The sequence below is a fragment of the Lipophrys pholis genome (assembly GCF_963383615.2).
Source record: "Lipophrys pholis genome assembly, chromosome: 20".
Taxonomy (NCBI): domain Eukaryota; kingdom Metazoa; phylum Chordata; class Actinopteri; order Blenniiformes; family Blenniidae; genus Lipophrys; species Lipophrys pholis.
Window position 1 is genome coordinate 9803340 of NC_137648.1, and position 20370 is coordinate 9823709.

General features: G+C 43.4%; 1 protein-coding gene across 4 annotated transcripts; it reads left to right on the plus strand.

Annotated features, from left to right (window-relative positions):
* The first annotated feature begins 291 nt into the window (after positions 1 to 291).
* Positions 292 to 19659, plus strand: pde7a (phosphodiesterase 7A). Of its 4 annotated transcripts, none has more exons than XM_080489581.1 (13): positions 292 to 901; positions 1010 to 1450; positions 10843 to 10903; positions 14058 to 14147; positions 14765 to 14928; positions 15047 to 15110; positions 16086 to 16282; positions 16494 to 16625; positions 16728 to 16819; positions 17002 to 17146; positions 17241 to 17337; positions 17481 to 17561; positions 17669 to 19659. In XM_080489581.1, the coding sequence occupies exons 2-13, from the start codon at positions 1313 to 1315 to the stop codon at positions 17944 to 17946; spliced, it is 1539 nt and encodes a 512-aa protein (XP_080345707.1). In that variant the 5' UTR covers positions 292 to 901; positions 1010 to 1312; the 3' UTR covers positions 17947 to 19659. The 4 variants fall into 4 exon arrangements, with proteins under 4 accessions (XP_080345707.1, XP_080345706.1, XP_080345708.1 ...); XM_080489580.1 differs by having other exon boundaries at positions 298 to 909; XM_080489582.1 differs by having other exon boundaries at positions 298 to 909; positions 14061 to 14147.
* Positions 19660 to 20370: the final 711 nt, after the last annotated feature.

A 20370-nucleotide genomic window follows, 5' to 3' on the forward strand; every position in this document is an offset into this window, starting at 1 on the left:
GTATGAGTCATGAGAGGAAGGTAATCACAGGCAATGATGTGGACCGCTGCAGGGCAAGCCCCGTTGTGGAGGAATACCCTTGAGAAAGTCCACGCCGTCTGCAAACGACTGCTCACATAGGTCTTGGGATCGCCCTGGCCTCACAGCCACTCAGAAAGGCGCTTTCGTCAGCTGACTCTGGATCATCCAATCAGCGCCCGTCTTGCAATAGCTCCCTCCACGCTATTGGTCGACCGGGGACAAGGACTTTTTTTTTTTTTTCTTTTTCACGCTCGCTCCAACAGCACCATCTCTGGCAGGTGGTGTGCGCTTAAAAAGCATACAGTAGGCTAATGTTTAGGACGGTAGGTAGGTAGTAGTAGGGAGATAAAAACACTTTCCATTGTTGGTTTGGCATTTTTAATTTAATTTTTAATTTATTTCTATTTTTGGTTCGGTCGCGGTGCGTTGCGTGCCATGAGGCTTCCTGTGAGCCGAGCGGAGTCGCAGTGAATGGGATGAACGTCGGGGTTCCCCTCTCAGAGACTGACACCCTGGGCTTCACGGTGAATTAAACTGCTCCTTCGCCATGCAGCTGTAGAGGAAGAGGGGCAAAAACAGACGGAAAAGCCCTACATGTTGATTATATTTCGCCTCCGTTTGGCTGCGAACGAGCGAGAAACCACCCGGCCACGGTCCCACATCCTGGAGCTGCCTCGCTCCGTTCAAATGATATGTTGGTGACATTTTTTGGAAGTGATCGTGCCTTTTGTTTTCACGCCGGGATGTGCTTCTCATATGCGGATTTGTAAAAAGACCAAAAAAAAGAAAACAACCAACAAACGCCACGGAGCCCCAAATGAGCGGACGCGTTTCTCTGCTCCGAAAATGAGGAAGCGATTTCATAAAGACCCAGAAAATGGCAAGAAGGTCTCGTCGTCCGTGGGCCCGGATCTGAGTAAAATGAGAAGGAAAGGGGCAAAAGCAGCAGCAGCAGTATGATTATTTTTTCTTCTTCTCCCCCTCACAGAATGACACCAAAGGAGGTGAAACGGAGGAGGTAGAAGAGACGCAGCAGCATCCATGAAGGCGATCTGGAAGTTTTTGAGTCGCTCATAATGAACAGAAATACTTTGCAGCTCAATATCAGATCGTTTCCACAATTTTGAAAGATAATTTTTTTTCTGCTTTACAAAGGTTTTTTTCCCCCCCGTTCTCTACTCATCAATTTTTTTTTTGCATCATTTATCTCTTTATATATATATACACACACGCATATATAAAAAAAATTTTCCCCCTATATTTTTGATCTGGATCCAGCCCTGACTATTCAATGGAAGTATGTTATCAGCTACCGGTTTTGCCTCTAGACAGGCCGGTTCCCAAGCATGTCCTCAGCCGGAGGGGAGCCATTAGTTTCAGCTCCAGCTCTTCTCTCTTCGGGGCCCCTGATCCGAGGCAGCTGTCACAGGTAAAAACAACAACAACAAAAATTCATTTAAAAACAACATTACGCTCGTCTTGGTTGTGTATGTTTCAGCCACACTGTTGGTTGACTGTGGGGGATTCACACTGGCTATGAATACCTGTTTCTTCTCAACAAATCTATGAATAATTCAGTGAAATCTTGCAGGTGGTCGCTGGATACCCCCCCCCCCCCCCCACACACACACACACTGAGCACAGCATATTCTTATCTCTGAGACCTTAAAACACACAGTAAAATATCTCGCCCAAAACCAACTTTGTGTTTGTGCATGTTGCTTCCATATATATATATATATATATATAAAAAAAAGCCCTTCCTGGCTTACACTTTCGCCAGCACTACCAATGTGGTGCTGGAGTGTATCAGCTCACTTCTGGGATTTGTGAGAATGAACGTGCCACAATGTTATTTATGTTAACTTCCCTTGACACATTGACAGAAACGTCAATCATTGAGTCACTCTTAAGCTTCCTGCATTTCTGGAGTCCTGAACGTGCAGCTTTCATAAGCCGGCCTTTTCTGTATTTCACCTGCTATGTGGTAAAAGGGCAGAAAGGGTTGGCTGCAAGACTACATTTCATGTCATGAGTTCATGTGCTGCTCCACTCTTGTTTGCACAAAATAACTGGCATTGTGCTACAGTCCGCCTCTAATGCGTTGCAGTAATTTTTGAGCGTGTGTCTCAGGTGATGTCCTCACTATTAGGTTTTTGTTCCCTGTGCACGCACCAGCTGTGAGAAGAGGTCTTCCAGCATCAGAGAAAAGTTGCACACCAAGTCAATGGACTTCTTTTCCGCAGTGTTACACTTTTTACATGGCAAAACATCTTTTCTGCTGCTTAAGTATTTTTGCACCAAAGCCGCAGGGTGCATTACTGTGTCTTTTGATCACTTCCTGCGAGTTGCTCATGAACAGACACTCCCACAGTGTTGCATGGCATTTCTCAACCCATTAACGAGGCATTAAGTCACTGTGTTGGACTGGTTGAGCATCCTCTTCAATGGGTTCTCCATTAGGCCTTTGTATAGGACCCTGCTCCACATAACCACCCATGTGTGTCTGCTTTCAACCCACCACCCATCCTGACAGACGGGCTGCTCAAAGACTTAACACATCCTCTGGTCCATCAGAGGTGCATTCTCAGTGGTCTTTCACTTTGGTGTCAGTGTTTCTCAAATGATGTCATTGCGTGTTGGATACAGTTTCCACATATCCTCTTGATCATCAATTCCTCTTTTTCGCCCCCTTAGTTGTAGCCACTCTATTGTTAAAATATGTGTCAGTTAAGAAGATGTGTAGAACAGTTTCCAAGTACCTGAAACCATCCTTGTTTTTTGCCCTGTGCTTCTCATCAAGAAGGGTTTACTGTAGAGCTCCCAAAACTAAAGCAAAAACGGCATCTAAGGTGAATTGTTCATTGTATGCAGGCAGACACAAGTTCAAAGGTCTTATGACTTATGGTCGGGTTCAAGACTTGATTTAATTGGCCAAATAATTCCTTCTCATTCACCACTTTGAGGTGTGCTTTTATTGTTTACTGCTGTGAAGATGGGAATTGCGGTATAGGACAATTTCCAGTAAATAATCATGATCTCAAGATGTTTTATGGAAACCTTGTGAAATCACACACTTTCACATTCTATATGTTGTGCAAATAAAAAGCAACAACGAACAGGAAGTGACAAATTCAACATGTACAACTGCATACCGTGTTCTATCTGCTTTTTCCTCCCGAGTATTGGCAGAATTGGGCAAACACACTTGCAGGCATACAGTGCTGTCACTCAGCCTTTGTCGCTGAGCAATTACACTTCTACAAATATTGTGTTTTGGGCCCTATTTATGACCATAAGGGTGCATTTGTCCTTGGTGGCTGCTGTGTTTTTGTGTGTGGTTCTGCAGGCCTGTTGTTTGTGGAAGCAGAGCTGGACTACCATTGCAGAAAGAGGCAGTTAGGCATGTGCCTGGGCTCTGTGGGCAGTGGTTTGGATCACTGCCAGACTCGCAGATGGCCGGAGTCTCAGTCTCTTTTCTTTCTCTGGCTATCTTGTTCCGCTCACTCACGAGCTCTCCCTCTCTCTTTCTTTCTCTTTCTCCTCTACACTCCCCCTCCCCTTCCCTTGCAGATGAAGACATTTCCTCTTGTAAACAGAGAACGAAAGAGTAGGGTTGAAGACACAACGGAGTCTCAGAAGAATATGCCACTCAGTGGTTGTGGAATGCTTATGATTGGGTGTAAATATGTTGTTGAAGAGGCGTTTGAAAACAGCATCAAATAAATGGGCTCATTTATCCATGACAATGCCTCTATTGTTTCGAATACAATGCACGTTGGTTGTTGATTAATTCCCAAAAGTGAGGTGGAAGATGAGTTTTGCATAAATATAGTGATGTGTGCTGGTTCACTTTGACTTCTCATGAGAAAGAGAAGTGTAAACAGAGGACAGAGGCAGATTAGACTGGTGCAGCATGAACGGGAAAGGAGTAGGACACAGTGAAGAGTCATGCGGTTCTCATTTAAACGACAAAATATATGTGTAACATACAGAGTGGTCGGCAATACTGCACACAGAGAGAGATGATACACATTGCAGGACTGAGTGTGTCTTTGTGCTTTGGTAGTCTGTCTTGATGTGGTACTGTTTGGACACAGTTGGGCACAGTCACATGGTTGTGATGAGGCCGTGTCATTTTATAGGTTAAAAAAAAACCCCAGTAGAGATCTAACCATCAATAAACAGATGCACAGTATTGACGAGCATTGTGCCGTCACGTGGCTGTTTGTGATAACGAGAGGAAAACGACATCAAGTGGAAACACCAATCTGCTGTCGGCTCAGTCCCTCATATCACAGCCGGAGATGTCATCAACTCACCTCACATCCACTTATTTACCTCTTACATGATTTGCTGTATGAAAATAAGTGTTTGCTTAGGGATGCAACCTGGCACCGCCATCCACACTGTAGATGTTTCTGTGTAGGGCTTGATACAGCAATACAGTACAGTGCCTCTTTCTTAGGGAGTTACTCTGTTGATTTTAACTGAACCGATAAGGTTTTTTTTTTTTTTTCCTTCTGTGTGTTGCGATCGGATTGACGTAGTTTCAGGATGTGGTAAGAATGCTGAAGGAGCCGCTCAGACTCTGAGCCTGGTGTTTCACAATCTTTCACAAAAACTTTAACCCCTGCGCTACCTAAACACAGGTTTTCTGCTGATTGAGCTGCAACACATGGTGCTGAATATCACTTAGTGGAGAAACAGAAGCCAAACCCTACATGCCGTCTTCTTTCAAACGTAAGCAATGCCCTTGTTTCTGGGCTTGTCTGTCCCTCTGCGAGGGGGGCCCCCTCTTATCACATGACCATTCTGTTTTTGTGCTGCGGTGTCGAGTGCAATCGGCCATGAGAATGCACTTACGCATATCAACACACCGACAGACACGATGTTAACTCCCCTAGATGAATATTGGTCATATTTAGTCTGGGTCTTTACACGTGTGACTCTAAACTGCAAGCGGGAGAGTGTGACTGGTTTCAAACTCCAGACAGAATGAACTGGTGACCTGGGCTTTGTTTGCCTTCCGAAGAAGGTTTTTTTTGGGGGGGCTAGAAGCAATTAGAGCCTGGGGATGATGTTCGAAATGAATGAAATTCCTGTGCAGGGTAGACGGCCTGTGAGAGCATGAAGCTAAAATCCTTCCCTTCCTCCACTCCTCAGCTCTACTTGTTTCATAGTCCACTGTTAAAAGCCCATGTATACAAGGCCCTTTAAAGCACTCAGTATTAAAAAAAAAAAAATAGGCTCAATCATTTTATGACACTCTACCCACCAATAAAAAAAACAAACACTGGTGGTAGGTATATTGCTGCTTGACGAGCTTGCTGCTTTGCTCAGTGACAAAACTCGCCGTCATTTTCTGCCTTGAGGCACCGGGCCAGTTCACCCCGGGCCTCTCCTCAAACCAGCAGCCCTCTCTGAAAACCTTGGTGCAGCTGGAGTGTGTCACACTGGACAGCGTACTTATAAAACACTCTTCCAAAAGTGTGTGTGTGTGTGTGTGTGTGTGTGTGTGTGTGTGTGTGTGTGTGTCAGACAGCTGGTTGCACACGAATGCATACACACACTTTCACTCCAAACCGACCCGTGTTTATGGCCTAGCACTCAGTTACTGGAATGTGCCGTCCCACACAGCACAGCGCTGCAAGAGGTCGTAACTCAGAAGGAAGCTTTCAGTTTATGAAACTTCGATTGGTCCAGCTGCTTTTATCTTGGGAATTTACATGCACGTGTGTACCGTTTTGTTGATGATACCTCAGTTTACAGGAATACTGTTCACTTCTTCTTTTGCTTGACCTCAGTTGACGTGCAGAAGGAAACCGGCCGGTCTTCGGTTATGACCCGACGTTTAAACCTAATAAGATAATAAAGGCCTCCTGTGTTTGAAACGAGGAAGTGTGAGAATGCATTTCTGTCCAGCCGACCGTTGAATTCCATTAAAAAGTCTTTGACCGACAATATCAGCTCAATCTCAAACGTCATGTTTAAAAAAAAAAAAAAAAACTCCACTGAAGAGTTTGACTTGACGTCTTTGCAGCCCGTCTAAAACTAGTCCTTCAGCAAGCTTTAGGAATAAAGGAGCTGAGGTGGGGACAAAAATGCCGACATTCGTAACACCTCAACTAGCAGAGTTTATCCAGTTTCCAGAAAGGTCCCTGGAGCACACATTTGTGAAGCCTTTGTGAAATTGTTAGCATCTATTTGACTAAAGTAGCCAGAAAACGAGAAACATTGAAGCCCCGCGGTTAGTCAAATAGTTAGGACATCAGGTCCTGACCTCAAAAACCCAACTCCGGTGACCTCAGGCGGTGAGACGAAGCTAAGATAAGGAACCAGAGCCTTATGTAAACGAGCTTACGGGGAATTGCAGGGAGCACAATGGGTAGACTGTTATGCTCGTGGTAAACTCCAAACAAAACCAATTTGAAACTGAGTTTGCTCTCGGACTGCTGCAAGCAAAAACCAACAGCCCGCAACTCAAGGTGTTTGCTTAAAGAGTCCTGATGCAAAAGAGGTTTTGTTGAATTTGAAAGCTTTCACCAAGTAAATGAAGAGAATCAACATCGGTTGGAGTCATTCCTTTAAACCAGTTAAATGTTATTGAATAGCCTGTATATCTAAGTCATTGTGAGTCCAGTTTTATTTTCTGTTAAATACGTGCTTTCATGTTATCGTGGTTACCCAAGCTTTGCACTAGTTTGCTTGAAAATGTATCCGTGTGTTCATATACACACTATAAACTTCACTTCAGCTTGGTCAGTTGTCGAAATAGCCCCTCCCAAAAAACATAAGCGAGGCAGACTATTGGAAATGCCTCCAGCTTGGTAGCACTGCAGACTACAACTATAACAATGACAATATAGGTAAAAATGAACAGCACCTTTTGATGAGGCCGTACTGTTGTACGATATCACGTTAGATTGTATGACTCGTGAGCGTATTATTATACATTCAATCTTCACTGTTATAACAATTACAGTTGCACAATATATAAATTCTGAATCTTAATGTTACTATGAACCAAAATGGATAATGGCCAACAAAGAGGAGATTGGAAGAAATTTGAATCTCAAGGTTGCGGGTCAAATGGTCCCCATCAGTGAGGCTGAAGAAAGAAGTTCCTCTGTCTAATGGTCGCTAGATCCTAATTTTTATAATAATAAAGTTGATGGAAAAATTGAGCATATTCACCTGTTAGATAAAGAAAGAAAAAAACTTTATCTGTACACCCTTGTCATTGTTACACATGTAGAGAGAGTTGAGCTTGATTGTTAAACCAATGTTATAGAAAGGCCTTAGCTGGTAGCGGGTGAACACTGTCTGCAGCTTCGTGGTTGGCTTGAAGCAAGTTGGTTAGAAAGAGTTTTTGTGTGGCTGTGTAAGTTTAGAATATGTTTGTAACTGTCGGCCTTGGTTTATTAAAAAAAAAAAATAAAATCCAAGGTGCCTTCGAATTCTTCAGTAACGTCTGATGCCAAGTGATGCTTATGAACAAAATACAATAAAATGTGGTTCACCATTATTGTTGATACAGAATGTCTTGTGTTTGAGTAGCAGCCACTCAGGACAACAAATAAAAGCATGTTTCTGTCCCACTCGGCTGTGAAGCATTTAATGTCAAAAACACAACGCACGAGGTGGCTCAGGTTCTTGTTGGACCATGACCAGAACCATGAGCACAAGGTTTGTGTGTGTGTGTGTGTGTTGGTGGTGCAAGGCGTGGCAGGGGTGTGTGTTGTGGGCTCGCCGTTTCAAGGGTGAAACATGACTTTCCCCACCGTTTGCAGCAGGAATGTGACATTGACAAAGTGCACTGCTTCTTCCTTACAAGCTCACAAGGGAGTGCATGCCAACTGGTGGTATGAGTGTGAGTGTGTGTGTGTGTGTGTGTGTGTATACGTGTGTGTGTTTTCAGCAAACTGGTCAAAAGATTTTGCCCGGGCAAGTGTTGGCAGGGCTGGTCACTCTTCGCTCCCAACAACAGAGCCAGCATTATAGTTCCCACGCACGTTACAGCCAATACTATCTCCCTTACAAACACACAGTCCCTGCATACATACACACAATCTATAACGCTCACACTAAACACCGGTGCCGTGTGTAAACACAGACTCTTGTTGACACTAAAATACAGCCTTCCACGTTACCCACCCTGAGTCAAGCTGTTTGCTGGCCGGTAAAATATTAGCTTTGGATTGGTGGCTGTCAGGAGCTTAGAGGACAGACACTGTCAGGTGTGTGTGTGTGTGTGTGTGTGGATGGGTGTGTGTGTGTGTGTGTGAAGCAGATTCACTTTAATCCAAACAATATCAAGTACTAAGTATACAAGCGGGTACATTTGTGTTTGTGGTGTGACCAAACTAGGTTGTGATCATGTGGTCCCAGACGCTGGCTTATGGATAGTTCTATCAACGCCGTGAACTGGACTTTATTTAGATGTGAAAACCTTTTTTAATCCTAGAAGAGGAGTTGGAGGAACCTTAACGGCCGAGTGAAGGACCGTTGGTGTTGCGCAGAGGTGAACTATGTTGGCCATCAGTGAGCCAAACATAAGTCTTTGTTTCCTAGCAGTCTGGCGTAACGGCCGGTCGGTCTGATAGCGAGTCCATCAGTGAACCGACCCACCAGTTATTGCGGCTCCCCGCGGACTGGGTAACCTTAGACGAGGGTAACCCCAGAAGAGAGAGTGAAGAGTTGGCCAGGAGGAGAGCCAGGATGTGTGGAGTGCACAGAGAGGTGAGCCAACACCTCAGTGTAGCCCAGAGCAGCTGTTTGTCGGCAGAGCAAATATGTAGTTACCACAGTCATAACCGCGGCGGCTACTACTGAGCTTGTGACGCCACCAGTGCAGCTGCCTCCCGCTCCAGGATACAAACTGGATATTCTGGCAGATGCAAAGTTTTGCCGATACTTCCTTTCACATTTGGGAAATATTTTTGCCATTTTGTGGTCAAAAATGGTCTTTACTGAAACAGAATATATTAAAAGTCGGTTTATATTTTATTGTTGATTGCCAAATCTCATTTGTTGTAAAAAGTTATTGAAGGTTTAATACACATTGAATGTTTTTAGTGCATGGTGACTGATGATAAAGCAGAACATTTCTGTGACTTATTGAGAACAAATGTCTTTTTTTTTCTCTCTCTATTTGCATAACATCATGTGAACAGCGATATCTGTATATACATTTAATCTCAGTGGCGAGCAAAGTGGTACAGCAGAAACGTGTTCTCATTGAAGATACATTTTATAACTCAAAATATGAGAGAGAAAGGAGAAAGGAGAAATAAAAGTATCATCTCCAAAATGCATTTTGCTTCAAATATCCACAGACTCTAGCAGACTTTCTGAAATTGTTCCATTCATACATAAAAAATGTCTCAAATACACTGTAGTTATTGTACCGTCTAATCTGTCTTTCAACTCATTGTAACATGAAGCAGTTGGCTGTGATACCGGCAGTAAATAAAACAATGGCGACCATTATAACAATTATTTGTTGGCATTATGACCTGAGGCACATCTGCAAAGATTGGAATCATGATCCTTCTGTGAAGATAAATGATCTGGAGGGGAGCATATCCTGTTCTCAAACCTCTGCGTACTTGTCAGCATTGATCGGGTCTTTCTAGATGTCTAACCTATCTGCCTAGAATGCTGTCTTTTTATACTATGTGCTGATAACGCAGCCACATGGTTGCGTATCACAAAGACATTAGAAATTTTTGGATTGCAAGAAGATGTTTATCTGATTTGCTGAACATTGCATGCTGGTTTGTTCAGTTTTTAGATTTATCTTTTCAGCGTTTTTGGAATTGGTTGTACCATGTCAAACTCGCCGAGTGGTTTGTGTGTTATCATTCTCCAACTGAGCGCAAGTGTGTGTCTTTTGCATTAAGAAAAGCCAAACGGTGAATCCCAGCACAACTGCACATTGACGATATTTACAAAACTGTGATAAGTGCTCTCTAAGGTTGGCTCATCATGCTTGCTCTGCTTTCCTCTAACATTTATCTTTTTGTGCTTCTTCAGTGTGCACTGTCGGTTAAAAAACATCTAAATCAAGTGTCCAAACCTCGATTTAGATCAACTTTTACTGAATAAACAGTCAGCAGATGGTCACTGAACTTGGCAGAGTGAACATTTCCTGAAGAGGTTTTTTTGGAGAATTAATTTTAAGAAACATTTAATCTAATACAAATCTTCAGGAAGGGCATTGACTTGTAATTCAAACAAATTAGTTTAATTCAAAGCCTAAACATTTATATAGGGATTCATTATTAGTCATGTCAATATAATCCATTGTGTTCCTCCAGTCAATGTGTTGAATACAGTTGTGTGAAAGGGAAGATTTAATGTCACAAACAACCTCTCGGGTGGGAGCTCATTGATTTGGATGGGATTCAAAATACATTCTATTTATGGGAAACCGTGTGTGTATCCACATGGCACATGTGTTTCTCACATGACTGATGGCAGAGCCGTATCGGGCCGATGATACAGAGCTGGAACATGTTTATCAGTATACCAGCAGCGTCAAACGGTCACACACACACATACGCAAACACTGCAGATTAGGACCAACAGTAGCAGCATGACACCACCCTGCACTTACCAACTTCTGTGTATACTTTCAAATGTAAAAACCAGGCCTGTGTTTTTCAGGCCTCTTTGGAGGGAGATGGGGCTGTTTTCGCACACATCAATTTTGAGCTCAACAATCACCAGAAATACCTCATTATGCTGCTGTAATGATATAATTCCAACATGGTATTGACCCTTGAATGTCTGTTGACGATGTCTCTTTCTGTTCAGAGGCGAGGGGCCATCTCCTACGACAGCTCTGACCAGACAGCGCTGTACATTCGTATGCTAGGTAAGTGTTTCCCCATCCTCAGTGCATACACACGTGCATTTCCAGTAGACTCGCATGCATCAGGAGGTTTATCTGCTCCATGATCATGTCCATTTCTTAATATGCACAGGCTTAAAAAAAAAAAAAAAAAAAAAAAGCAGTGAGATGGAAAATGGATGGATCAGAAGTGGACTGATGGATGTAGATTATAAAGAGATGGGGGCACACTAAAGTGCACGCCCAGAATCCACTCAATCCCTGGCTTTTTCTTTACATTTCTGGGTCACATTAGGTTTATGATGTTCATATCTGCATTGTTGAGTCCTTGAAGTTTCATCAGATTTGTTAGGAGTGCCGGATTTCATTTGAACCCTGAGCAGGCAAAGGAGTCTTTCGCTGTGTGTATTGTTCATCTACATGTCTCTGTGTACATACTGCATGTATTCGTTTGCTGGTAGTGACACTAAGCAGGATAAGCAGTTTAGAAAATGGATGATGAAGAGCTCATTGCCCTGCAGGGCAGATGGAGTCAGATGCATCGAGGAAGCAGCCAGATCAGCTTTGGCTTTCTAATCAATGAGGTTTTTGGCGATAATGTTGCGATTAGATTCTCTCTGTGGACCTGATGTTAGTCCAACAACATTCACTGCTTTACGTCACAATTTTTATGGTTTAGACCAGTGTCGGGAGATTCAGTTGTAAAAATGCTGTGTAGTAAAACAATATAGTTTCTCTTTGCTCTTTATTATTGACGGGAAGAAAAATCAGACCAGGAAATTTGGCCCCCAGGGTTTTTCTGCTTCCTTGGTGCTCTCGGAGCTTCCCTGCACTTCAAAAACCACTGATGTAGAAGTTACCCAGATGTTATTCGGTCTTTGTCAGATATCTGATCTGATCTGACTGTCAGTAACTTATTGTGGCTTAAAATCTGTGGATTTCTGTCATAGACGACTGTTTTCATGCCACCACTTACATTGCATCATGTGACCTCTGCTACTACTCTGCTATCAAATAACAAATGATACAACGATCAAAGAGACACTGCAACTGCGCCAAAACAATGATTAACTTATCGCCATATTTCAGTTTTGCATAAATGCTACGAGAACAAATACTCCATTCAGTGGGAGCTTTGTTTATTGGTTCCCTAAAGGCACCAGCAGTGTATGTAGATGACAGGATAGTGTTGTTGTTCTTGCGTATAGCCGCGTGCAGTCAAACTGTCAAACTCAAGTTTGTGAATTCAACTTTGCACAGTGCAGCAGAGAATAAACTTAAACAACTGATAAAAACATTCGTTGGAGCATTAAAGCGAAGAGATTTGAGCAGACAGGTAAAAGGACAAATTACTTTTCAAACTGACTGTTGGTTATTCCCAGTTTAGCCTGATCATTATTGGTCTGCTGCCACACCTGTATCCTCTCACAGTAGCAGCAGTTTATCACTGAAGGAGCTTTATTTATATATAAAAAAAAAAAATAATAATTTTTACTTCACTAAGTATGATGGCAGTCTCATACGTCACTGGCAAAAAGCATCTGTCTCCGTAGATTTTATATTAAATTGAGTGTGAGGAGAAGCACGCTAATGCAGACTGGTGTTTGCCTGAGCCAGGGTTCAGTCTGCCAAGTTAATGCCGATGTGCTTTCAAATAGCGGGACTCGGAGCTTTCGCCACATCAGTTATAATGACATGACCTACATCCACCCCAGAGCGCCAGCACTAATGCACTGTAGGGGAAACATGGACCCTGTGACACTCAAAACACACTAATCACATAAGCGCGCACACATGTGCCGAGCACCAGCACATGCATCTGCAGATGTGACAGATGCATACAGACAGATGTGGGCTCACGCTGCAGAGGGTGGATTATTGGGATTTTTATGTCATCATTTCTGTTTTTGCACGTGACACGCCGCAGATTCAGTTCCACTGTCCACATTCAAACACTCCTCAAACATGCAGCATGTTTAAAATGAATAGTAATTCTTAGTTTTTGGTCTATTGATAGGAGCAATATTCAAACAGCTGTCTGCAAGCAAGTAACACGCTGGCCGTGGGAAGACACCTGTGTGACTGCTTTTTAATCTTGATGCACACATGACGCAATCTGGCGTGCCATGCTGGAAACGTATCATTGCACCGTTCAGCACCTTCATCAGCACACGCGCAAAATAGCTTGCCTTATTTTAGACTGTTGCCTTGAACGACACAATAGCATTTTACTGTATCGGTGTCACGTCATTCGGCTCTCACTGCTCCTGACCGCAGTCTATAACCAGGCCGGCCGCCGTCTTTCGGCAGCCTGGAGCGCTCTTCCTCTGCCTGACTACTAAAATCAGTCATAGATGGATTATAGATTTCACTCATTGGTTCAGAGTACTAATTGTAGACCAGACTGTCCTGACATGGCACTGCATGCTCACCCATTTGATTGACTGGTCTGTTGAATTTCCTCTTCTGGGACTGTGTGTTTGTGTTTGACTTTGCTTGATTGTGGAGAGTACACTCCCGGCCTGGGTTCAATAAAATTTTCAAAACACATCTTTTGCTTGATTTGGGAGTAACAAGACGATGGCTTTTACCACAGCAGAGAGTTTAAGTCCTGTTTAGTGTTTGTAAAAGCTGAGACACAATTCAAGGGTTTTCCGCAAATCTGTGCACAGTGAGCGTGTATTCACGATGGTATTGTGTTGGATTGACTGATTTTTTTTTATTATTTTTTATTTTTGTTTTGTTTTTGTTTTTGTCAGCAGTCAACATCTACTGTTTCGTTGGAAAAACTTGCCAGATTTCTAGAAGCATTCACATGAGTTGCAGCACTTTTCAGTTGAAAAATTAAAACATGAAACAGGACAAACTGTAACAAAAAAACCCAAAAAAGTTGTTAATTCTCACTGTGTTTGAATAGTGGCAGAAAACCAGAAGTAGTCTCGGCTTAGAAGGACTGATGAAAGAAACTCTCTGTGACGAAAAACACACCATCTGCCTAAGACTCTTGGAAAAAGGTTCTGTTGGTGCTTTGAAAGTCATTTGCGTTAATCGTCATGTGGTGAAGCCCGTCTTCATGGGACTCTGGCAACATAAACTACCAGATGTAATCAAGTTTTGTAAATACTACTTGGCCGAGGAATGTATGAATCTTGAGGAAATAAGTGCTGATTTCTTCCAGGAGATGTGAGAGTGAGAAGTCAGGTTGGGTTTGAACCGGAACGAAGAAGCTCCCACCCGTACCTGTGCATCGACTTCCGAACTCTTCACAGTAAGTAGGACTCGCTGACCTTGCGCCATACCAGGAGACTTCAAGCATCGACAGAGGCCGGTCTTCTTTATCAATTGGTTTGCGTGCAAAACAGCCGCTCACACATTGAAAGGAAGCTTCTCAGAAAACGTGAAACATTTACAAAGAAGCAGAGTGAGTGTGTGTGTGTGTGTGTGTCGACATTTTGACCTAAAAGTAATCCTACCTCACGCTGACGTGTTTCCGGATCGCGGCCACAATTTGTTCGGACACCGTGCCTTTGTTGTGTGTGCGTGCGTGTGTGTGTGTGTGTGTGTGTGTGTGTGTGTGTGTGTGTGTGTGTGTGTGTGTGTGTGTGTGTGAGAGACCACTGACAAAGCATGTCTGCAGTGCGATCCCAGACGAAAGGCTTATGAGTGGGCGGCTGTGTCAGCAGCGACTGTTTGTATATCGCTGTGTTGGTGTCAGATCCCCACCGAGCTTGTCCGAACCAAATGGTTCTCAGAGGCTAATGAGCCTTTTTGAAACGATGCATCCTAGAAATTGTTGCCTCGCTCATGTGTTGCAACTTCTGTAAAAAAAAAAAACGAAACGGCAAAAAAAAGAACAACCCCGATCTGTGTTGTCTGTGTGTTTAGCACGGCTGGGATGGGGATCCACACCGGCCAGTTCTGGTCCTGAGCGGCGGGTCCACAGACTGCTCAGCTTCCAGAGATACCTGCACTCGTCCCGCCTGCTGAGTGGACTCCCCCAGCAGATCCCCCTCCACATCCTCGATGAAGATTACACTGGACAGGCCAGAGTACGTCGGCTATATCTTATACAGCGACGCCACGAGAACACAGAAGTGGACCATCTGTTCAAATTCGACTTTGCAGACGCCGCTTCTCAAACTCTCCTCTTTCCCCTCTCTCTCGCAGTGCATGCTGGAAAAAGTCGGGAACTGGAATTTTGACATTTTCCTCTTTGACAGATTGACAAATGGTTGGTAAAATATGATCTTGGATTGTAGTTTTAAATGTCATGGTACCATAGGGTATGCACTGATAATAGAGGAGTGCAGCTCCGACTCTGCTTCAGATTCAAAGTTTTACCACTAGTGCCATCTGTTGGAAGGCGAAGAAGAGTATTAGAAATCACTTCCAGGGAAACGCTTCCACTGAAGCAGCGAAATAGATCGGAAAACGACACCAAATGCAATTAAAGTTTGACAAAAGTGGAGGAGTTGTGAATATGATGTGGCGGTCTTCATATTTTTCTGATAGGATACAGTTTGAAACATACTATTACATACTTTAGTCTATATATTTAATTTGCCCTTCAACGATAAGGGTCCAACGACAAGCAGATGGTACACTTGTATACAGATGCAGAAAAAAAACTGCTTAGCTGAAAGTGTCAAAGCGAACCCTCAAGGAAAGAATAACAGGGGCTACATTACTGCTTAAAGCTAAATTCTCTTTTGCTAAGACAGTACACAACTTACCAGGGTTATCATGTGATTGTTCCCCTTAAGTGGATTGAGTAGCCACAAAAAGATAAAATGCAACTTAGTCAAATTAAATAAGTTAGAATTCTGTGAGTGGTTTCAGGATAAATAAATATTCTTTAAACCTCATGAATTTAATACCACAAGTATACTCTGTAAATAACCACAGAATAAAATGATATTTTCTTGTTTTTCCTGTTTTTGGAGGATTTCGGGTCCTATTGAAATGTTTAATATTCTAAATTGTAAATGGCTCTTCCCCGAATGAAAGGGGAAAAATAATATTGTGCATTCAAATGTACACCTATGATTTACTACCCTCAATAAACATGTACTTGCTTTAACTTTGAACTATTTACTGTAGTTTAGGAAGAAACAAAAACTAAACAAGTGTGTTCAATACGGATCGTATGAATTCAATGAAGTAAAATAGATGGATGGTATTTTAAAATGTGTCTTCTCCCGCTCAGGAAACAGCCTCATCACCCTGACCTCCCATCTGCTGAACCAGTACGGCCTGATAGAGCTCTTCCAGCTGGACATGGTCAAACTCTGGAGGTTTCTGGTCATGGTTCAGGAAGACTATCACAGTGGCAACCCATATCACAACGCTGTCCATGCTGCAGATGTCACCCAGGCCATGTACTGCTACATGCAGGAGCCCATGGTGAGGCCGGCAGGCGAGGTGTTTTTGCAGCGTTCCGCTCCAGGTTTCTAGCAAGAGCCGACTCACAGTGCAACCTTCTTAAATCCCCAATCTAACCAGTGAAGAGTAATGTTTCATACCTGAATGCATGAATCGGCAGTTCTGAAATGACTCCAAGAAGCCATGTTCGGAATTTGATCAGCTTCGTTCTATTGCTTTGTTCTGAATGCAGCTTGCAAAGTCTCTGACCTCCTACGACATCATACTGGGACTCCTGGCAGCTGCAACACATGACCTGGACCATCCCGGGGTCAACCAGCCATTCCTCATCAAGACTGACCACTATCTCGCCAAACTCTATAGAGTAAGACCACAAACTGTCCTGTGTTACGGCCCCATAAAGTACTGTACTGCAGTCAATGCCTAAGTGGCATTTCTTTTAAAATTGTTTATTTTTCATCCACAGAATACCTCAGTACTGGAAAACCACCACTGGAAGTCGGCAGTGGGTCTGCTCAGAGAGACTGGACTCTTCTCCCATTTGCCTGCTGAGGACAGGTCAGTCTGACGTGCAAATGTTTCACACGTCGCCTAAAAAACGCAAACTGTGTCGCACATTGTTCTGGAGAGCTCATGTTATAGAGTTATTCTGATAGAGCTTTATGGGTCATATTTTGTAAAAAAAAAAAATATATATATATATATATCATTTTGTTAACTGTATGATTCTCTGTCCTCAGCCTGAACTTGGAGAGGGAATTGGGCTCCTTAATCCTGGCCACGGACATCAGCAGACAGAATGATTACCTGTCCAGGTTCCGCATGCACCTGGACCAGGACAACCTGTGTTTGAGCAACGCCAGCCACCGTCACTTCATCCTGCAGGTCGGTCACCTGCTCTGCTGTGCAAACACACGAGGCCAGCGTCTCAACAGAACAGAGGGTTTCTCATTGTCGTTCTCACTGCCGCCCCCTACAGATGGCTCTGAAGTGTGCAGACATCTGTAACCCCTGCAGGCCCTGGGAGCTCAGCAAACAGTGGAGTGAGAAAGTGACGGCAGAGTTCTTCCACCAAGGTGATCCATCCACTGTTTACTCCCTGTCCTTTTGTCAAACACTCAATGTTTCTTCCCCTTTTGTTTATGTTGCGAACATTTTAACTGAACAAATAACAGTGAACATGCAAATTAATTTCTTTGATTCTGGTCCGTTCATGCAGGAGACATTGAGAAGAAGCACAAACTTGAAGTCAGCCCAGTCTGCGACAGAGAGACAAACTCGGTTGGAAACATTCAAATCGGTGAGTGCGACAGCTGCGCTTGGACGTTTGTTGCATTCGCTAATTATTTATAGCCGGTATTTTGAACTCCGCCTATTCTGTGTCTGGCACCTTCTCGCCCCCTTCAGGCTTCATGACCTACGTGGCGGAGCCGCTGTTCGCAGAGTGGGGCCGTTTCTCCGACACGCGTCTGTCCCAGACCATGCTGGGCCACATGGGGCTGAACAAAGCCAGCTGGGGCGGCCTACAGCGCGAACAAACGGCCGCCTCCGAGGAGGCGGAGCCCGGCGTAGCTGGCACCGCCACGGAAGACGCCGCCGTGGCTGCGCGTGGGAATGGTGACACGGCTGCAGGCGCGGGAGGAACCAGCTCCAAAGAAATACCTCAGGGAAGCAGAGAATCCTGACACTCCTCGTGTGCCCTTTCACCTCGACCTCCTGACCCCTGACTCGCGGCCTCGGGGCCTCGTGGACACTGAGGGCCTGCAGCCCCGCCCCGTCTGATCCTAACACCTTGTTTATGTTTTGTTTGCTTTGGCCTCCCATCTTGATAAACCACTGATTTTATTTAATTTATTTAATTTTAATTCCTCTTTTTGGCATAGAGCAATACATAGATACCTCATTTGGCTACTGCTGTATTTTCTTTTATTTGCTTTATTTGTTTTATTTATTGGTCCACTGTAGTTTTGGCATTACTGACTGAAAACACACATCTTTGTTGTGGGCGAACCTAAAGGGGAAAGCAGTATGAGAACTGAAGAAGACATTTATTATTATTTTTTTTCCCTGGTATTTTGAAGTGCCATTTGAAAACAAAGATTTGAAGAATGATCTGAACTGACCGAGACAACTGGAGTATTCAGACCTGACGCCCTCCTCGGACTCTTTGAGTAATGCCGCGTTGCATTTGTATTGAAGATTCTTCCTCATGTAAAAACAAACAAACAAACAAAAAAAAAATGTGACAAGCCCAGTCCTTTTGCTGCCTCTACGAAGACTGTTTACGCATCTTCTCGTTTGTTGTATCTTTTCCCTCGAACTGAAGCGAATCACGTCGGCTCCACGGTTTGCCTTTCGAAGCACAGATGTGAAGAACCACTCGTATGAACTGTCATCCCACTGTTGAAGCCATGAGCAGAACCTTATTCAAACACACCAGATGCCATAAAACGACTCCACCTGTGCAACAACGTGTTCTTGCACTCCCGAATAACGGCGGTGTCGGACATGCAGCTCTTGCCTCGGCGACCTGTCCGAGACACCCTGAGAAGGTATTACTAGGGACGATTACTTATTTTCTAGTGGCGTTTCCGCTTCACCCGGTCCCGGTTGAACTTTGGGTTCCAGCCTCCCTCACCAGACTCGAGACTGTCCAGTCACTGCACATGCATCTCACCTGCAACTCCACTCCACGCAACTCCACTCGCTCAGGGTTTTGCCAGTCTCTTTGTAGAGGGAGGTGGGATAAAGGAAGTGACTGCGGATAACGCAAGGGTGGTTTTTTTTTTTTTTGTTTTTGTCTTTGTTCTTTTTTTTGTTTTGTCAGCTCGGATCTACTGAAGGAGTCTCCCTCCCCACAGAATGTCTCTCACAGCCACATGAAACCTAAAGGACTGCTCAACTGATGCCTTATAACTATGCACAAACTATGCTAAGTGACCAAACCAACTCCTTTTCCCATCAAGTGCATGGTGTGCTTGTCTTTGAATGCACTGTCCGATCCCTTTGCCTTTCTGTCGTGAGGAACAACTCCAGCTGTCCTTTCTTATTTTTTCCTTTCTTTCCTTTCTTTTCTTTTTGTATGGAAACAAAACGATCGAATGAATTTGAACATTCCATTTCTTTGTGTTTGGTTTGTCGACTTTTGATTCTGTATAGTGGCACAAATTGTGTTTTGTGTTTGAAAGATAACAGGTGCTTTTCTTACTTTAGCTGATTTGTATTTTGCTGTAAGTGCTGTAAGACTGTTGATAAAACTGTTTACAATTTGTTGCGACAGCCATTTTTGGGAAGACTTCAGTGTCGAGCCAGATTTTGTAAAGGCTTTGCTGTATTGACCCTTTTTGATACATGCCTGTTGCAGTTACGATTTGAATAATAAAACCTGTTGTTGATGAATGTTTGACTTCTGCATGGGTCAAATATGCAGCGGAGGTGAGAAAAGTCTACATTTAGTAGTTTTTCCACCTCATTTTTTAATTTTTTTATATTCCTTGATGACCTGCTTTGTCCCTGTAAGTCCCTCAATGTGAGCGCGCAAAAAGATTTTTCACTATCAACAACAGTAGTTAAGTCCACATATACACTCTTAAAGTGGTTCATTCAAATAAATCAAGAATAGAGCAAGATAAAAAAGCTAAGCTGTGTGTATGTGTGACTGTTTAAGTCGGTGAGAAACGGTTGAAACAAACCAAAACTATGGTAGAAAGAAAAAGGAGCGGAGTGGTGAGTTTCAGGGCAGCAGCTTTGTGAGTCCTGCTGAAAATCAGTTGATAAGTTAACGGCTCTGCTCAGGTCGAAATGTGGCTATGGGAGGAAATATTTCCCCTTTTAAGGTGATAACTTCATACATCTCACTGAAATATGACGTTGATGGCTGTGTTGATGCTTTTAATCTAGTCCATCACCTGGTTCATTCTCCTTATGCCTAAACCTTCCAATTCTTACCATGTATTCGGCAGGCCTTCCCTGGGCGCCAACAAGCTTAAAATAAATTTTAAAACAATTTATTGTAATCGTTATGAAGACTAAGATGTAAAACATGCTTTTATTGCAAAGCCATAGGTGTAACTGTTACAAGGCTATATATAAAGACTTACTAGATTATT

Coding starts and splice junctions, on each gene's coding strand:
- pde7a (XM_080489581.1), top strand. CDS start 1,313: ATGGAAGTATGTTATCAGCTACCGGTTTTGCCTCTAGACAGGCCGGTT. Junction 15,111..16,085: donor CTTTGACAGATTGACAAATG/GTTGGTAAAATA, acceptor TCTCCCGCTCAG/GAAACAGCCTCATCACCCTG. Junction 17,338..17,480: donor GGCAGAGTTCTTCCACCAAG/GTGATCCATCCA, acceptor CCGTTCATGCAG/GAGACATTGAGAAGAAGCAC.